The 21,103-nt window shown below is 37.8% G+C and overlaps 1 protein-coding gene across 1 annotated transcript; it reads right to left on the bottom strand.

Moving 5' to 3' along the window:
- Window positions 1-4,000: 4,000 nt before the first annotated feature.
- Window positions 4,001-20,433, bottom strand: LOC129240150 (MOXD1 homolog 2-like). Its single transcript, XM_054875715.1, has 10 exons — window positions 20,117-20,433; window positions 6,976-7,517; window positions 6,633-6,911; window positions 6,135-6,320; window positions 5,876-6,071; window positions 5,649-5,818; window positions 5,428-5,590; window positions 5,214-5,349; window positions 4,977-5,145; window positions 4,001-4,892 (listed from the first exon to the last, which is right to left on the bottom strand). The coding sequence occupies exons 2-10, from the start codon at window positions 7,501-7,503 to the stop codon at window positions 4,599-4,601; spliced, it is 2,121 nt and encodes a 706-aa protein (XP_054731690.1). The 5' UTR covers window positions 7,504-7,517; window positions 20,117-20,433; the 3' UTR covers window positions 4,001-4,598.
- Window positions 20,434-21,103: the final 670 nt, after the last annotated feature.

Raw genomic sequence — 21,103 nt, 5'->3', positions numbered from 1 at the left:
CCCAAAAAGGGTGTACGCTCCAATTATATACATACATTCAATAAAATGTATAGTCACCATTAGCTATAATGGCAAGTTCTTCGAGGCCAAGCCACTCTCCAAATCAGACGAATTTTCCTTGAGCGTCCTATTTATTTTGCTTAATAGTTTTTGCTTAACTCGTTCCCAAAGATTTACAATAGGGTTGGCATCTGCCAACTGTCAAGGCCAATCCAACATTTCAATCCCATTATAGGTACTGTTTCCACTATACAATAATTGGGATAGTTGTCTGCTTGCAAAATTCAAGGTTGGCTAGTTCTTCAAAACATCTTCCAATAATGCTTTTTAGTAAATTTTATTTATAAAAAAACTGCATTCAAATTGGTGGTAAACACAAATAAATGGTCAAATCCTATTTTGGAGAAGCAGCCAAAAGCATGAACCTTTATTGGATGCTTAACAGTTCTTTGAAGTTGTCGATTATCAGCAGTACTCAAAGACCGACGTATGCAACTATTCGCCCAAAAGTAAGATCCCTCTGTGAATAATACCATTGCCTAATTCCGTTCTGAATTTGCCTTAGCTCATGCAACTCTTTTTTTAATGTGCGATAATGAGACTAACGTTTTTTTGGCTGTGCTGCGGAATTTCCGCAATTTGAGGTCTTTTGCATGTGAACGTCCTGGAATCATAAGTTCGGATACATGAACATCACTTTACTTTAGAACTACTTTAGCTTTACGATAAGGCTTTGGCGCAAACAAATCAATGAACTTCTGATTTTGCTTTGGAGAGGTCTTTTTGTCGTTCGGGGAAGTTGTAAACGTTAACTTCAGTATACCGTTGCACTCATTTATTAATGAACGTCTACGACTCCTTCAAATATTTTGATGCAGATATGCGGAACATTTTTGGACTTAGGTAGGTGTGTACATAGGAAGCCTTCTTCAAATCGTTTTCATACGCAGAACTCATTTTGTAAAAACAGCGTACACTTTCTAAACTTCTCACACAACTAACAAGTTCCACAACGCGAATCATGAAAAGAATACGCCTATTTAGGAACATTAAAAGTTTTTTATAGCGGAGCTCTAAGTTTGAATTTTGCCTGTCACGCTTCTGTTCACAGACTGTATATATGTATTTATTTACTTTAGAAAACGTATATTGGGGACAAAGAGGAGAGAGATGCAAAGAGGGCTTAGATGGGAGTTTCGGGGGATCTGCTTACGAGGCTCGTCATTACCGCACAAGGGAAGGAGACGAGACTGCTCAAGATGTCCAAGTGTGAAAATTTTGAAATCGGTTGCACAAAAATAAATTATATATTGAATAGAAAAAACAATAAATTCTTGCGTAATTTACTATATTTTCGATAAATGCTGACAGAGTTGGAAGTTGAAAGCGTGTGTATGTTTGCAATCACAATAAGCTGCACCAAAAACTCCAAATGCACTCAAATTTGTTATTAAAATAACTTGGATTTTTATGAAATTTACAATGAAATTATTACAATTATAAAAATTGAATGAGGTACAGCAACACGTGAAATATATTATAATAAGAGCTTCCGGAGATTTTCCCATATATTTACGCTATATAGTCTTATACCATTCTCCGGAAACTTGACCTGTTACCTATAAAAGACATCGCAATATTTTAAAATGATTTTCGCTTTATTAGAATGTTTAAATCTGCCAAATAATTTCAGTAGCTGATCCTATCGAGAAAATTGTGTGTTTAAGCTCTTGAACTGTTTGTATTACATCTTCTTCATGGACGGTGACTGGCGACACCAAACTAGCTGACTTAACAGTTATCGCTTTTACGTTACCGGAGCAACCCGGATTTAATAAACCACACAAACCCCAACACTGCCAAGCTCAGTATGCATTGGCTTTTGTGCGAATACGCGTGGCTTGTGGAACACTGTGATATGTATCGGTATTAAACACACTTTAAACTATTTAAGGTGCTTTTAAATGACTTATGCTTTCTCGATTAAGTACAGGGTCCGGCATTCGAAGCGTAACCAATTAAAAAGGCCATAAATTTAGTTTGGAAAATTACTTTTATTCAATTCGAAGTAAAAGATGTCCGAAAATATTTCAAAATTAAGAATCAGTTTACTTTTGCTCGATATAATCACCTTTTTCCTTGACTATGGCCTTGAAACGGTCCAGAAATGAATCGCAAGCTGCCCGAATGTAATTTGTAGGTATTTTGGCCCACTCGCGGACAGTGGCTTTTTTCAGCGCCTCGAGACTGGTGAATCTTTTAGTTCGGACCTTGCTCTCCAAAATAGCTCAAAGAGAATAATTCAACGAATTCGTGTCTGGTGAATTTGAGAGCCATTGTGTGGACGTAATAAAGTTTGAAACGTGTTTTTTAGCCATTCTTGGTTTACTCGAGCTTTGAGGGACGATGCCGAGTCCTGTTGAAACGTCTATGATCTGCCACCGAAATGTTTGTCTGCCCAAGGCTTCAAAGCAACCTCTAGAATACTTTCCCATCACCCATCAATTTGAAACATTTTCTCGTCAGAAAACACAATGTTCGGAAATTGACCGCTTTCGGCCAAGCGAAGCAATTCCTTCGTTCTCTCAAGTCTGACATGTTGCTGCTTTGGTGCGAGATATTTTCAGTTCTTTCGCCATTTGACTGGCACTTCGTCGGGGATTTCGTTAAAGTCGCTTCTTCACTTTTTGAACCATTTCACGTGACCTTGCAGTCTTTTGATGAGGTTTCGCGGTGCAACCAGTAACATTTTAACGAGTAATGGAGCGATAAACAAAAACTTTATTTACTTTAAGGTGCTCGAACTCACGAACAATCGCTGGTTGTGATTTTCCAGGCAAATATTATATAATGCAATCACACTATTACGTTCGAAATCCATTACTAATTTTTTTTCCGCGTTTACTCTCGGCAAAATGCCTCCGCGCGCTTGTAAACATTACTCTGGACTGTCATTTAGCGAACTAAGAGACAGCTGATGCACGGTCATAAGCTTTCTAGTTGAGATCCGGTCAAATAGCCACACATTAGCTTCACCGTGTGAAGTATTGAGTCACAGAAGTTGGAGAAAATACTTTAATAGTCTACGTCCAACATATTCGGGTTAAAAAGGCACATCGTCATTTCATTCAATATGCAAACCGGCTATAAGCGAGAGTTTGACAGGGATCTAGCAACCAACTATACGAGTAGCGCGTTTTGGTATATAACATAATTCCAGCACAGAATTGCCCAAAATAACAGCATTGTGCGGTACTTTAGATAAGACCCAATCCTTTTACAAGTAAGCGTTAGCTTAAGTGCTTTTAAAATTGTGCTTCCATTTAGCTTCGTGTGTATATACTTACGCAATTCTCAATTTGTATTTTTTTTTTAATTATTTACGTAGGTATATTTTGGGCTTTTACGCACGAATGTATGCATGGATGCACATAAATGTTGTTGCATCCTTTATATGCCATTATCGTTGTTAAAATTGGATTTTTTTAGATTTCAAGAGGATTTCTTCCACATCGCCGTTGTAAAAAGAGTGCAAAAAGGTTTTTAAATATTAATTTTTGTTTTTATTTTCTGCTCTTATATCTACATGCTTTATACTTTTTAAAATATTTTCCATAGTAACTGTAAATATGACTTAAAACATCTTTATTTATCGTTCACTTCGTAGTTACATATACATATATTTGTACACACATATATTATATTTTACATAAACTATTGCTATAATATTATATATCACAGTTTTGAAATGACCGTATAAGCCGTATAATTATGTATGTATATATTCAATATATATAATATATATATATATTAAGTTCTAAAATTTTAAAGACTCACAACTTTAATTATTAACTCTAACATCAACGATTCATACAATATTGCTTGTATACGAGTATTACTTAGTTTAGATCAACATTAGCCGTGTTTCTTTTACGCGCATATCGTCTCCGCTTAAAGTTTCTATGATGCAAAACGCACTAAAAAAAGCGGATGAAATCGGTATGTAGTTTTTATCGGCCTTTTTGCAATCTGCTTTATATATATATATAATTGGCGCGTACACCCTTTTTGGGTGTTTGGCCGAGCTCCTCCTCGTATTTGTGGTGTGCGCCTTGATGTTGTTCCACAAATGGAGGGACCTACAGTTTCAAGCCGACTCCGAACGGCACATATTTTTTATGAGGAGCTTTGTCATGTCAGAAATACACTCGGAGGTTTGCCATTGTCTGCAGAGGGGCGACCGCTATTAGAAAAAATCTTTTCTTCATTTTGGTGTGTCACCGAGATTCGAACCTACGTTCTCTTTGAATTCCGAATGATAGTCACGCACCAACCCATTCGGCTACGGCGGGCGACCATAAATATTAACAGAAATAGAGAAGACGTACTTTGCTATCGCGCAACACACCTTCAGAATTCTGAAAACAACTACGACATAAATATTTCTACCTCTTGCATTTTTTGGTTGTTGCACAGTAATGCGTTTTTTTGTTTTGTAGTGAGCGCAGATACATGTACGAGTAAAGAAAACACGGCTAATATTTCTTCCATTGTCATCATATTGCTTCAATATTACGGTAGGTAGTGTTTTATTCTTTTCAGCTTAGGCCCATAGCATAGGCTATAAGCATGAACATAAAACAAGTAGGTAGTAGTTCTCGCCCATGCGGCGCAGAGGAAGGTTTTATTCCATTCAGAGCCAATGTTTCACTAAATGAACTTCGGCTGTTTCGAACTGATAACTCAACAATATCGTTGCTTGGAATGTCATTCATAACAATTACATTATGTTGCTGAAACTTGCTTCTACTAGGACGCTTTGTGTTGCAACGGTTTGGCTGTATAAAGGTTTGGGTTATATTAACCGGCCAACCAGTTAGGCTATTAGGAGACTGCAATGATAAGAAAAAGCAAAGTAAACAATTTAACACATTGATAAAAAAATTGTGCAAGACATTTAAAAATCATTCTATTACCGTTGGAGCTGTACTTTTTCCGCTTTGGCAAAGGACCTTAAAAGCACCGTTCAAAGTTATATCTTGAAAAGCTTTGAATTGATTATCCCAATCATATGTTAGCAACCGCGTTTCGAGTGTCATTCCCTTCAATTCCGTTGGTAAGGATATAACCACAGGGTCAGAGTTTCTTTTGAAAACAATAAGATTTTTGAAGTAATAATCAAATTCAAATTCTCAAATTCCATAGTAACTTACGCATTCAAATATTCAATGCCTAGAGAGTGCAAAACAGTTGCCAGACTTGGAGAGGAATGGCATGATGTTAGGGTGTCTTGCTTTGGATAGTATAAGGCAAAGATCATACAGCTTTCTTCCTTCATCGAAGATCCACCTGAAATACATACATACACATATATATTTTCAAAAATGAATGTTTTCGACCGGTGGCAAAAAATGGACATAAAGCTACCTAGTGTTATTGCACGCCGCGATGAACTATCGTAAACACATTCAGCGATTAATCTATCACCTGGCAGAGAACGCGTAACCTGTGGAAGCCGTCGGAATGTTTGATAATTTTGATCAATATTACCATCAGACACAATGGGAGCCAGCTCTCTCATGTTCCGAATCTACAAATAATAATTTAACTCAATTAGTCTGTAAATCAATCATATTTTAAAATTTTACCTGACGCAGTTTTACTTCCGCTCCAATCTGATGCGTTCTCATCATAGTTGCAAATATATTTATACCCTCTGATGGGAAATTAAAGTGGGTACATTGCTCTACACAATGGCCTTGTGAAACAACCCGTTTTTGGCCCGGAGGAATTATGTGATGCCAATTGGGCTCGATTCCTATCAAAAACACTTTTAATAAAACCATAACATGCGTTGACCGTTTTGAGTGATTACCTAAGGACATCAATCCCGCATCATTCGCACGCAAACTCTGAGTGATGTACAACCTTAGACCAGAGCTGTCAAACATGTGATTTATTTTGAAATTCTCGAATACAATTTCCAAGTTATTGTAGTGAGTTTCCATCATAACGAAACGTATTGCATTTGTGTCTAATGGATAACCAACTTCGGGAGGATAAATAAAAGCCTAAATTTACATGAACAGAGTAGTTAAATTTCGTTGCTCCCAGCTTTACTTGAAAACGCTTACCGAGGATCCCCGTGACCATGACGCCATATAGGTATGGCACGAAATTTGCGTGTTGCGTGTATTATGACACTGATGTCCTGGTTCATGAGCTAACGCTTCAAGCTCTGGTCCGCTGCCGGTACATTCATATAGCGTCATATATTGTAAATAGTGAAAGCTCCATGATGAATCAAAAATAGGTTCGTACTATGCGAAAAAACATAATATTTAGAAAGAAACCTATGGAGCCTTAAAATAGTCTTTAGAAAGGTGCAACGGCCCGGATGTCCATATATACACATACATAGTCAATTTTTTTTAAATTCGTTCACAATTAATAGACGTCGATATATACTTACAAAAGTATGTGTTTTAATAATATATAAATCTACGAGATCATTAATTACTTTCTGTTTCCAACTAATATATGTATATAGGATGTACGTGCATATATAATTTGTATAAAATCTTCGATTACGAAAAAATGAGGCGGTTACATTCACCACGGTTCATACCAACCTTAACAATATGATTTTTCACCTCCAGTTTATCAAGTTTAAAAAATGTACACCATATCAACGTATCATCGTCGAATGGTAATTCGACTCCGGAATTTTGGAATTCAAGTTTATGTGTTTTTTCCGAATTAGACGTCTGTGTTGGCAGGGAGCGTTCAATTAAAACTACCGAACGAGGCTGACGCCATGCATTTTTTAGGTTAGGTAAGGATCCAGGACTGACTGAACCATTCGGGGGATCGTTGCCATCGTACAAAAACATGACACGCATTGTGTTATTCTAAATAATTAGTAAATTTTTTTTTTAAATGAGAATATGTTGTTTTCCTCAATCAATTACTCACTGTGATCGGAATGTCGTACATGCTATCGCAGGTATCCAATTTTCGTCGAAACCGTATAATTGTGTGAGTTGCGTTTTCATATCCTATTAAAAGTATATAGTCTTGAGAAGGATCCACCAATAGTTCTGTGGAGTTTTTATTTGTTGATACATGACGATCTTGGAAGAATGTTTGCCCCTTATCCACCCATCCAATAGCAATGTCTGTCCCTTCTTGACTCCCAGTTTTAGAGAATCCAACACCGACGAATCCGCGGGTCTTCACTTGTATCTCAAACATTGCGTCATCATTTATGATTGTCCAAAGTAAACGAAAATCATCATTTAAATCTAAAGTATGATCCCAAGCCATAGGATTTGTTTTCTCCACATCTAGTGGGAGAGATTTTCTTCCTATCATCGATTCCACTGCTGTAAGCAGCGAAAAAGAACAGCTTAGGAAGATCCAGGATTGTAGCATTGTTGAAAACCGTATAGCCAATTGAAAATTTATTGAAGTTATCGTTAAAGACTTCAAGTTTGACTTCATTTGCGATGAATTTTCTGCAGAGTATTGATAAAACACCAAATTATGCTTTTTAAGACGGTGTATGCAAAAATTTAAGGTATAAATGAATATGTGTTATGTATACTCGTACTCATATGCAGTGGTCACACAATTTATTCGCACACTCACAGTTTATAAACAGGTACACCTGATACTAAGCACGATTTATACAGTAGAACAAAATTTTGATATTTCATTTCTGGAATTAGGCAACTTACGGAAATAACGGAAGAAGGCACAATTTTATGCAAAAATACAGGGTTTGATCGAAAAATAATGAGCCTTCCCGCGCGGAGTGTCTGCCAAGCGATCAACCGAATCGGCTGGTGGGGGAAAATGATCGTTGGACCTTCCCCTTCCACTAGAAACCGGTCCCAGTTCGCTGTCAATAGCGGTGCAGTCAACATCGCTCTGTTCTAAAAGTGTGATAGGATTTTGCAGTGGCGAAAATGCAGCGATCGTTGGAGCAACGTTACTCAATCAAATCTTGCGTAAAGCTAAACAGTTTGTACCTCCTGGAAGTACTGTAAACCCAGCATTTTACAAAGAAGTGCTCCTTCGGCTGAAAAACCGCGTCGCCCAGGTTCATCCCGACCTCGTCAACAATGGACCCTTCATCACGACAATGCGCCGGCGCACACCGTCTTCCTCTGCACCTCCGCATTGGCCAAGATGGTGGTTCCGGTGCTTCCCCACCCTCCATACAGCCCTGACCTGTCCCCTCCGGACTTCTTCTTGTTCCCGCACCAGAAAAGAAAGCTGAAGGGGAGAAGTTTCGACTCCATCGAGGCGATCCAAAAAACTTTGACAGCCAAATTGAACGCGATTCCGGCGGATGAGTTTAAAAAATGTTTCCTGCAGTGGAATGACCGCTACCAGCGGTGTATTGACGCTCAAGGGTCCCATTTTGAAGAATATTAGTTGTATAAGCCAAAAGGTTTAATAAAACTGCTTAAAAAATATAAGGCTCATTACTTTTCAATCAAACCCTGTATTAGTCGTGTATAGCCATATAAAGTATATTTTATTAAAAAATAGTAGAAAAACGAGTATTCAATATTCTGTTCGCCAAACTTTTGGAGGCCCATCTGATCCGGACACATTAAATTTCGGCTCATCACTGAATATGACGTTTTCCCAAAAAGAATATGGCTCATTTACATAGGTATATAGCGTTTGGCGAACTCCAATCTCTTCTTTCTGTTAATATATGAAATGTAGGGCTTGCGGCGTGCCACTCTGCTATGATAGCCAGCATTATGCAGGCAATTACGGACTGTTTGTGTGCTTACTTTTTTATGTAAAGACTTTTGAATATTTTGGCATATTATGGTGGAGGTTATTTTTGGATTTTGCGATACTGATGCTATTTTGTTGCGTTCCTCACGTGGAATCAATATTTTTCGCCTTCCGACTTGGTGGTAATTAGCTTCCAATTTACCAGTATTAACGTATGTAATTAGCAATAACTCTTTGCACCGTAGGATGCGATTTACCAATTGTTTTGCCGATTTCGTGCAGATACTTGTTTTCCAAGTACAATTTAATAACAATTTTACGCATTTTTAATGGTAAATCCGCACTTCGTCCCATTATGTCGCTTTCAATCGAGATATTATATATATATAATATTAGGCGCAACTGAAACTGAATGGGCGAGAAAAACTAAGAAAAACCAATCTTATTTCGTTTTCAGCAATATTAGTAAAAACACAAACGATTTTTAGTGTTACTATTGCAGCAACAATATCATGAGCTGAAAGTGTACGAATAAATGTTTTGCAGTATTTTGCTACGTCTGCCTGCTTTCCTTGGAACCCTACAGAGTGAGTTGAGATAACTGGAGTTTTGTTTTCGGCAATTCATTAGGATAAATTATCACAGCGCGACTCTTACTGAATTTCATCCGTGCACTTGAGCTACGGGTCTAACATTCGATGGCTTAGCTCCTGCCCATACGATATAGGAGCAGCATATAAGATGATGGTGCCTTGCGGTCCGCCTATGTTTGGAAGAATTCTGGTAAGGGCACCGTTGACTGCCGCTCTTTGGAACCCACAGTTGCTAAGTGTTACTTAAAGCAGAGCCGTGCATCAATCATTACACCTACATAGATACTTTATTGCCTCTTGCGACAGTATTTCATGGCCACCTATCCGCAATTTCATTACCCTCAGGTTTCTATATATGAGTATGTTGTAAAGGAATTAATTATTAATACCTTCCTAAATCGGTTTCGTAGAAGTGTGAATTTTCATTTAAACCCCCATATTCTGTTAAACTGCCTAACATTAAATGTTTCGCAACCGGCCTTGCCTTTTCAGAGCCCGATTTAATGCAATTATTTCTGATTATTCTTGTGAGCATTTATGTGAAAGTTGGACTTGTTAATTAAAAATTGTGCTAGAACTGTTTGGAGCGAAGCAAGCAATTGGAGACCTTTGATAATCGTTAATCGTAAAACATAATTTGTTAAACGAGTATACTTAATATACTTAAAAAGGTTCAAAAAACTTTCATTTTCAAGCCGTTGCAGCAACTGAGAACACACATTCACTCTCTGCTGAAGGTTGGCGACGGAAAGTATATGCGGAACCCATTTTCCCAGCTTGACTCAACTTAACCAGGTGCATGTGAACTGTTCCATGCGATGACGTTAACCTCTGAGCTATCATATCGACTGTCAAATTTGGCTCAGCTTCCTCGAGTCCGAGCAAAGCGTCGAAGTTAAAGACTTCAGGACGACCAGCGCGGGGGGCATCCTCTACGTCTCAGTTACCACTTCGGAATTTTGAAAACCACTTTTGCGCAGTCCTTATACTCACGGTATCCTCTCCGTGAACAGTGTTTATTTCTGCAGCAGCAGTTGTTGTATTTTCACCACTTTTATAAAAAAAATACAAAATATGCCTCTTATACGCGTTCGAAGATAAAATACGCACGAACTTATGGACTGACCAGATAACTAGCATTTTCACCCTTTTAATGGATGTTTGGCCGAGCTCCTCTTCTATTTGTGGCCTGCGTCTTCATGTTGTTTCACAAATTGAGGCCCACAATATTATGCCGCATCCGAACGGCAGATGATTTTTTTGAGAAGCTCTTTCATGGCAGAAATACACTCGGAGGTTTGCCATTGCCTGCCGAGGGGCGAATGCTATTAGAAAAAACTTTTTCTATTATTTGATGTTTCTGCCTGAAACCTGTGCACCTTCGAATGGTAGTCGCGAACCAACCCATGCGGCTACGGCGGCCTCCTATATTCTTTGTTTTTTTATCAATTGCAGTTTTTGTACAACTATTATAAGGTAATCCGAACTACATATGGTTTTTAAGATGGCAAGAGGCGACAACTACAAGAAACAACTTTTCCTATAATGTTCCAATGAGGTTCGAACCCGGATACACCTATTATCAACAAAAGTATACAATATTAGGACTTAAACCTTAATGACGATAAATACTTTTTGCAAAAACACCAAATAATTGTATTATAATTGTACTATAAAATACTCGTCAAATTTCAGATTTCTTTGTCAAACCAGAAAAATTTGGACCTTTGATCATCGATATTCTGGACGTAATCTAGTATTTGTACCCTTTTTAATGGTATCTGAATAATTTAGTTCTCTCCTCCAACTATTTTTTCCCAACTTTATATTATTTGAATAATATGATGTTGTGCTTTGAAGATATTTGATGCTTATAACATATTTTATTAGTTAGGAATGTGAGCATGAAAATAATGTATGGAACACAACATCTGATAAATTTAATAACTTCGACGGTATTTTGGCATAATCCCGGTTCAATTTTCTTGCACATTTCAAAAAGCCACCTATTAAATAAATCCAACGGCATAAAATTGCTTTATATCTGACGGAGAAGCGCGAATATCGACAATCGTTTCATAAAACTCGAACCATTTCAATAGGAAATTTTCAGAACAAAGCTGTGTATTATATATACACAAAAAACTTGCGTTACATTTAAAATAAACAGCAGCAGAAATCATACCTTTTTGGGATGTTGAAAGCATTTTTAAGATCGCAAAGGTATGGCTCCTCTTAATGGCTTTTTCGGGGTATTCAAAAGGTTTGTTTTATTGTGACAATTTCGACGATTTAGTCCTTCATACAATACACTCGACAGGAAAACATAGCCGATGATCACATAAGGATAGGATAGAAACACAGAGTCGTTAGCCGCTGAAACTTATGGTAGAATTTTTAAACATTTTTCCTGCTTAGTTATGAGAATACAAGAGGTTCCGCATATCCCATACGGTTGATATTGCAATCGTAGAGTTCAAATTACAAAAAAAATGTTTGCTTTCTATAATATTTCTTATTATCTTCTTTGTTTAGATTACCTTCACCTAATTATTTATTTTGACCACCCTAATCAAATTTTTTTACGATTTTTGCAGTTTTAAAAATGGATTTGAATTTGCAAAACAATATGTTTGGAAACTGTTTCGGTAATGATACTCAAAAGAAAACAGCCACTTACGAGTGGCATGAACGCTTCAGAAGAGATAGTAAGTCCACCGAGGATGACGAACGTAGTGGCAGGCCCTCGCCAACGAAAACTGATGAAAACATCAAGAAAGTGAAAGAAAAGAATTGAAGATTGCTTATGGATTAATAATTTGACTTGCGCCGTACTGCTACAAAGTTGGTCCCAAAGGACCTGAATTTCATGCAAAACGGTGATTACAGTTCATCAAACGCATTACTGGAGACGAGACGTGAATTTATGAGTACGTCACGTAATCCAGACATCAAGTGTGTGTGGAGAGCTCCGATTCAATCAATCAATCACGGTTTTTATAAATTACAACGGTATTGTCCACCACAAATTTTTTCCAGACGGTCAGACAACTAATAATGACTACTATTTGGGCGTTATGAGACGTTTACGTAGCATTTCGCCAAAAACGAAAACTCGTGGATTTTGCCTCTTGTTAACCGTCTTATAAATCTCGTCTGCAATTATGCCACTGTAAAGCTACGCAAATTTGTCCTCTTCAATCTGCGTAATCTTTTAATGTATTGGGTATGGGAATATATTTCCGTCCTTTCTTAGCCAAAGTTACGAATTATTTAAACAATTAAATAATACATTATATTATCTAAAGTATGTGCCATTAGAACCTACAACTTTACTCCATTTTTCAGGCAGCATACGGATTGATTTGACGAAAAATTCGAATTCGTTTGACTTGATCCATTCACTAAGCCAGTTTGTGATGCTCTTGTAAGAAGTGAACCACTCTCCAATAAGGGCTGGCTGCATTGATCGGAACAGATGGTAGTCCTCTAAATATTTCTGGACCGATTTAGCAAAATATGGCCTGGCGTTTTCATGCAGAAAAATCAGCTTGTAATGTCTACCGTCACATTCCAGCCACTTTTCTTTGAGAGCTCGATTCTAACGCATTAGCTGCAGTCGGTAACGATCGCCAGTGATGGTTTCAGATGGTTCAAGGAGTTCATAATAGATGACACCCTGACACCCTTGTGATCCCACTAAATACAGAACATAACCTTTGAAGCATGAATATTTTCTTTTCTACGTCGATGGACCTGGTTCACCTGGCAGGCTTCAACATTTTCGACGCTTAGGGTTATCATAATAGATCTATTTTTCATCGCCAGTGACGATGCGATACAGAAAACCTTTTCTTTTCTGCCTTTCAAGAAGTATCTCACACGTCAACAAACGTCTCTCGATATCCCTGGACCATTCCCATCGCGCACAAACGTTTACCAACGACTAATCTGACAAATTCCAACTCTTTAAACATATCATAAAAGGTTCAACATGCGTCTTCATCCAATTATTGTTATAATTGAGTATCTTTTCGGTGCCCCTTCGCGATCTTTATCACTCACGTCGAAATTGCCACGTTGGAAGCGTCGAAACCACTATTTACCAGTTGTATTTGATGGCGCGTAATTACCGTAAATATTGATCAACGACACGCTTCAGCTGCACATTTCTTTAAAAGGCAATAATAAGCATGACTTCTCGCAAGTGTAGACATTTTTGACGTCAGTTAAAAAAGGATCTTAACATTTCAAACGAATGTCAACTACTGCGATCGAGACCTCACATATACACCTTCAAATCTCCAGTATATTACTAGAGCAAACACAAAAATAGTATCAGCAGCGACACCGTTTTTAAGAGGGTGAAAGCTTATTCCCATATATATTATTCCCATATATACATATATATATATAACCAACATATTTCGCGCAATCTCAAAGCAAACCTTTAGTCATGTGAACTAAAAGTACACTTACTGATATCTACAATTCTTAAAACCTTTAAATATACCCAAATAGTCGAAGCGGGATTTCCTGTCAGTTCCAAAACTGTGTGCAACTTTATATGTATAGTATGTTATTCTATCGGTCAAACAAAAAAATAAAAAAAGTATTCGGAGAAAGTAAATTTACTCACTATAGAAAGATGGAAAAATGCCGTATTAACCGCCGTGAGCAAGTTCAATCATCACTTAGTAATTTTTTTTTTATCGCTGCAAGCAAAAATTAAGGCCCACAAAACGTCCTGCCACATAAAATTTAGTAAAAAAAACTCACCCTCCTGGGTGGAGCAGTGAGCTCTTAAAACTAAGGGAAAAATCAAGATCATACCATACACCTCAGAAGATCTTTGGAGGGATTTGGTATATCAACTGCACAACACACATACCTTAAAGGCAAATCTACGGAGACAGCGCTTCACGAGGTAATCCGAACAATAGAGGGCTCTCTAGAGAACAAACATTATACCATAGCGACATTCTTGGATATAGAAGGCGCCTTTAACAATGTTAGTACAGATGCCATCCAACGAGCGTTGAAAGACTTAGAGGTGACATTTGCATTAGTAACTGGGTCATCTCTATGCTAGAAACCAGGATCATCAAAGCTAATATGGGTAACATCAACATAACAAAGAAGGTCCACAGAGGGCAGTATTATCTCCACTTCTTTGGATATGTATGACCAGCAAAATCTTAATACAACTTAATAGAGGTGGGGTAAAAGTGGTGGCGTACGCTGATGATGTGGTGCTAATGGTGTCCCAATACGATCAGTGGGATCATCCAAAGGGCGTTAGGCGAGCTTAACTCTTGGGCCACAGGATGTTTAAACCCGCGTAATATAGAACTTATGCTTTTTACGACCAGATACAAGGTACCAACTTTTACCCTACTAAATATCAACGGACAAACTCTTTCATTTTCACCCAGTGCAAAGTACTTAGGAGTAATTCTGGACCCCAAACTTAGCTGGAAATGAAACATCGAAGAACGGGTAAGGAAAGCAATAATTGCTTTATATGCCTGTAAACGTATGCTTGGAAAAAGATGGGGTGTTCAACCTAAGCATACATTATGGTTGTATAAGGCGGTTAAACGACCAATTTTATCGTATGGCTCCGTAGTTTGGTGGAAAGCTCTAGGGAGAGATTACAAACCAAATTACTTGGCACAATACAAAGATCAGCCTGTGCAATAACTGTCGATTCAATCAGATCATGTCCTAGAGAGGCTCTCAATGCACTAACAAACACATATTAAGAAGACGGCAACCATGGGTGTATTTAGGTTAAATGAAGCGGGTCGCTGGAAAGAAAAAACTTATGGTCACGCTGGTCTATTATTTCGACAAACTCAGTTAATCTCGGTGAGGACTGACTACATCGTCCCGACGGTAACTTTCAATTGGAATTTTGCCACTCTCTTTCCATCTAAGGAAGAATGTAATAAGGGATTCTCTCTAAACAACTTCGACACTACAGTCTATACAGATGGCAGTAAAATGGATTGTGGTGTTGGAGCTGGTATATATTCTCATAGACTTGGAATTGAAAAATCTGTGCGTCTCTCTAACACCAGCAGTGTCTTCCAGGCGGAAGTACTGGCAATTGGGGAAGCTTGTAGGCTACTAATCACAGATTTCTCTTTTAAGGACAATATCGCTATTCTTTCGGATAGCCAAGCTGCAATCCAGGCACTGGACTCAGCTGCAACAACCTCAAAAGTGGTGGAGCAAAGTAGGAATAGCCTTACCGCGTTGAGTAAAAACCATAAAGTAACCTTAATTTGGGTTCCGGGACACCGGAACATAGAAGGTAACGAAAATGCCGATGACCTGGCAAGAGGGGGATCTGCCATGAATAACGCTCTTGCAGAAGCGAAGAACAAGCCGCCAAAATGGGCATCCCTTACAAGGATGTCCCCCTATGGAAGGACAGAATGTTAACCCTGGGCAAACCGCTTTTCGAGAGTCTCGAGCAACTGTCTGGCTTAAACGTCAACAGCCTAATAAGGTTCCTAAACCGCACACACTGGTTATAGTCTTGCTGTAAATACCATGAAAAAGCCTGCCTCATAAAAAATATCTGCCGTTCGGAGCCGGCTTGAAACTGTAGGTCCCTCCATTTGTTCAGCAACATCAAGACGCACGCCACAAATAGGAGGAGGAGCTCGGCCAAACACCCAAAAAGGGTGTACGCGCCAATACATATATACCTATATCAGGTTGAGCTTGTAAACGGAAGTCGATATTAATTTATTTTTTTTCAGTTACGTAATAAATAAATACATTTAGAAAATACCATTTTCTATTTTTTTATACTTTCATTGAAAGAAAAGTTATAGCACTGAGAACTTTCATTTTTCGACTGTGCCAATACTTTTTTGACTCACTGTATATACAGTATGTATGGTATTAGTAGGTTTTTATTTGATTATTTGAATCTACTGAAATGTGGGTGTATTTAAAATCAAATGGTTACGTAGTGAATGAATGACTTTATAGTGTTACTATTTTTTGTTTGCATTCGTAGATATGTATTGTTACGAAAGAGACGACCGAAAGGTTTGAATGACTCCTTCCACTAAATTGTTCAGTTTTTATGGTCATTGTCTGTGGTGATTCTTTGTAAACTAATGGTAATGATTCAATTGATTCCGTTCTAAATTCGTTTCATTATATGATTTTATTTGACTAGGAGAATACTACTAATTGGATCGGCGTGGAGGTTAGATTCTTTCGATCGCCTGATATCCAAAATCGCATTCATATAGTTATTTAAGCCGAAGAATGTATATATGCGTGTTTACGAGTATGAATGAATGTATGTATTTATGAGTAGTGTTCGTCTAGTGTTTAGTATTAGATAAATGAAAATATGATTACCCCTGAAAGTGTCCAACTGCGCCGAAGACAATCCGCAGCAAATGAAGCGTACTTTCTTTTTTCCGAGTGCATTAAACATTTTTTATAACATTGGGAGGTTTGTGTGTAAATCTAAATTTATGTATGTATGCAAACACCTTTCTAATACCCAGTTAAACGAAAAGAGTATCAACATGTTTTAATGTAAATACTCGTACGACATAAATATGCCGACATGCATACAAACATACAAGAGTATAGTACACTATAGAAGTAAGCGATGACGTGAGGCTTTAACGGCGCTAAGCATTCAGTGGTTGCCTTAGATTGCCAAGTTGCAAGTAAGAGGTGCAAATGAGGAAAAGTCGTCGTAATAGAGAGAAGCAAGCGGTAGTTATACGATAAAATGTCTTATGGTACATTCACATGCCTATGTACATATATATATCAGGTGTTTTTTTAGCTGCAGGAGAAGAATCGATATCCATAACTATGGCTTGCCAGCTGAGAAACACAAATTGTGTTTATATTATACAGGGTGGCTGATGAATTTTGCTACATTAAGAAACTCAAATAACTGTTTTTTTAGTGTGTGGAATTCATTTACTTTTTTTTTTCAAGTTGAAGGTCATTAAATTTTATTAAATGTAGTTTAACTAGTTTTAAAAATAATTGAATTTAAATGCCCCCCATGCTCGTTGACACAAGTGCGGAATCTTAGTAAAAAGTTGTTCATTGCTGCTTTGAGAGTTGCGACAGGAATAGCCGCAATTGTTGCCCGAATGGATTGTTTTAGTTCATCCAAATTTGTTGGCTTTGTTTTATAAACTTCTTGTTTACATAAACCCCACAAGAAAAAGTCAGGTGCAGTAAGGTCAGGCGACCTGGGGGGCCAACGAAATTCGGAGTTTCTTGAAATCAGTTTATTGGGAAATTTTCGTCGCAACTCTGTCATAACAGTCTAGGCTATGTGAGAATAACAGTCTGGGCTATGTTGAAACCACGCAGAGTTGAAAGGAATTCTCTTTCGGCGTAGCTCTGGATAGAAAAATTCTTTCAGCATTTTCAAATAACGGTCTCCAGTAACCGCAACGGTGTGACCATTTTCTTCAAAAAAATAAGGCCCGACAATACAGCGTGAAGAAACCGCACCCCACACTGTCACGCGAAGAGGATGCAATTCCGTCTCGTGGAGTATCTGTGGGTTAGAAGTACTCCATATTCGGCAATTTTGTTTGTTCACATTGCCGTTTAAATCGAAATGGGCCTCATCAGACATGAAAAGGCAGTTTAACATGTTTTGGTCTTCTTCCACCATTTGCAGGATCTTCTGGCAAAATTCCAAGCGAATCGGCAAGTCTGCTGCATTCAGTTTGTTAACCATTTGAATTTTGTAGGGAAATAAGTCTAAATCTTTGTGCATTATTGTTTGCAAAGACTGTCGGCTGACACCAAGTTGAGCAGATAAGCTTCTTGTTGAAACCCTTGGATTACTTTGTATAGCTGCAGCTACAGCAGCGATCGTTTCCTCCGTCCGAACTGGTGGGTTTCGATGATAAGGCCTTCTTGCGACTGTTCCTTGCTCAGCAAAATTATTCACCAGTCTCATTATGGTCCATCTGCTCGGGGGATCACCGCCAAACATCCGCCTGTACTCTCTCTGTACCAAAACTACGGACTCCAGTGCGTGATAGCGGCGGACTATCCAAATTCTTGTTTGCGTGTCCCAGTTATCCATTTTAATAAATTTTAAAGATCAATCTGCAAATTAAAACAAAAATGGAACAGATAACTTAAAAAGAAAAAAAGTTATTCAATTTTTTTTTGGTAGCGGCTTTCATCAGCCACCCTGTATTTCTGTTCAGTAAGGTCTGGTAAGTCATCATGATTCGTTCAACAGCAGAACAACGCTGGAAGAAATTTACGTTGAAAAAAATATGTTCGTGAAGTTCATAGAGGTCTGATGGTTTTTTATTTCTTTCGAATTGAATAAAGAGTTTCCGTTTGACAACATTTGAATCTAACTAAACGGCGCAATTTGTCGTACAACGCGCTTAAAAATCGATTTATTGCAATATTGCAGCCACCATTGACGCCATAGGGCCAGATTTAATGGAAAAAGTAGTCGAAAATTGGACTCATCGATAACACCATGTAATTCGAAGCTCAAATAAATAAATGTTATGCAATTGTCTACCATATTATAATAAAAAAATCATTCCAACAATATTTCTGTTATGTATTATCATCAAGCCCACACGATAAATAGGAGGAGGAGTTCGGCCAAACACCCAAAAATGGTATAAGCGAATTATACATATTGCTCAAGCCAGGGCCGTGGAGAGAGTATTCGGGCCCCGGGGGAAACTTGAGATGCAGGCCCCTTGAAATTATGTCCAATTCATATAATTCGAATTACTCTCGAGTCCGGGCCCCTCTGAAAACTCCGGGCACGGGGGAAAAAGTACCCGATCCCCCCCCTCTCGTCGGGCCTGGCTCAAGCTCTTAAAAAACACCCGATATTTCCACTAGTTGTTAATTACTTACCTAGAAACATACATATATACATATATACTGCATGTTGTGGCAGCCTTTCTACTTCACGAGACAAAAAAAGAATGTCTCTAACTACAGAATATGAATAATATAATAAGATTTGCATTCAAAGTCTATATAGGTTTAAAGTCTTGTTACGTTCGCTCATTTGCTGCAATAGTGGCATAATCCAAGAAAAGAAAATTTGGATAAGTACGCAGAAACTAAATACACCCTGAGCTCTTCTTTTATACTGTGTAAAAAATGAATGGCGATATACATATGTATGTATATTCAAAGTTTTTCTCGAATTTTAGATTATTTGAGTTTTGACGTTCTTACAGCAAAGGACCGATATGTATTTACATATTTAAAACCCCTTCAACATTTGTTAATGTTCTTAAGTCACCTTACACCTTCCATAAATTAAGTTAAAAAAGCTCTATCAAAACAGAAATCTCAGGTGGAGGACGTGAATCAAAGGTTTAAACATATTTGTCTTACCGAATTTCTTGCCGTTAATGTCGTAACATCAGCTGCCGTTTCGTAGTTCGACAACTAATTTGACTTTTACCGCCCCATTTGTATGTGGGAATAGTTCATGTCATTTTTAAAATGAAAAGTGCCGACAGGGGAAAACGGGACAAATCAAATGACACATTTAGTAGCGAATGTAGATGTGGCGTTACTTCTAAATTAATAAATAAGGAATAAGTATCGGGACATCGTGAATCCATATGTATGTATGTATATGCATTGTTTTATGTAGGAACTTTGCGCCTCCATACACACATATGTAAGTATACATGAGTGAATGCGGCAGCGCTTGGAAAATGCATAAGTAAACACAATACACTCACCTTATTCATACGTATGTATGTTTATAAGATTCGCATTTATTGCATGAATATTCCTTTAGTGCAGATGGTTTCTTATAACCCTTTCATCTGCGTCGCTATTTTAAAATTTTTATCAAATCATCAATTTGAAATTCACAACACAATTTTTTGTTTGAGTCGATTTTTTTATTTCATAACATATACTAATAACGATACGATTAAATTTCTGGTAGCATTTATAGCACATGCACATACATGTATATGTTAACGATTTATGCAATGCTAAGCGTAAACAGCCACTCGCGAGTATAACTACAACATTAAAACACAAGTAAATCGCTTCGCGTCCGGAAAATAACTGAGGCAAACATTTAAAATTGAATTTCTCTTTCCTACTGTTCCGTTTACCGCCCGTTTCTTGTGTCGATAATGCTGAAAAAAGAACATAATATGTAAAGAAATGTTCAGCAGAAAAATACAAGTTTTCGAAATTCTCTCTATTCAGGCTCTTTGATGGTGGCCGTAAATTATTACTCTTTTACTCCAAGAGATATTAACAGAACTAAAATACAGGGTGGCTGATGAAAGCCGCTACCAAAAAAAAATTGAATAACTTTTTTTCTTTTTAAGTTATCTGTTCCATTTTTGTTTTAATTTGCAGATTGATCTTTAAAATTTATTAAAATGGATAACTGGGACACGCAAACAAGAATTTGGATAGTCCGCCGCTATCACGCACTGGAGTCCGTAGTTTTGGTACAGAGAGAGTACAGGCGGATGTTTGGCGGCGATCCCCCGAGCAGATGGACCATAATGAGACTGGTGAATAATTTTGCTGAGCAAGGAACAGTCGCAAGAAGGCCTTATCATCGAAACCCACCAGTTCGGACGGAGGAAACGATCGCTGCTGTAGCTGCAGCTATACAAAGCAATCCAAGGGTTTCAACAAGAAGCTTATCTGCTCAACTTGGTGTCAGCCGACAGTCTTTGCAAACAATAATGCACAAA

Source organism: Anastrepha obliqua, chromosome 3, assembly GCF_027943255.1.
Source record: "Anastrepha obliqua isolate idAnaObli1 chromosome 3, idAnaObli1_1.0, whole genome shotgun sequence".
Taxonomy (NCBI): domain Eukaryota; kingdom Metazoa; phylum Arthropoda; class Insecta; order Diptera; family Tephritidae; genus Anastrepha; species Anastrepha obliqua.
Note: the sequence above shows the minus strand (reverse complement) of the source record. Positions and strands in the feature narration are given on the sequence as shown.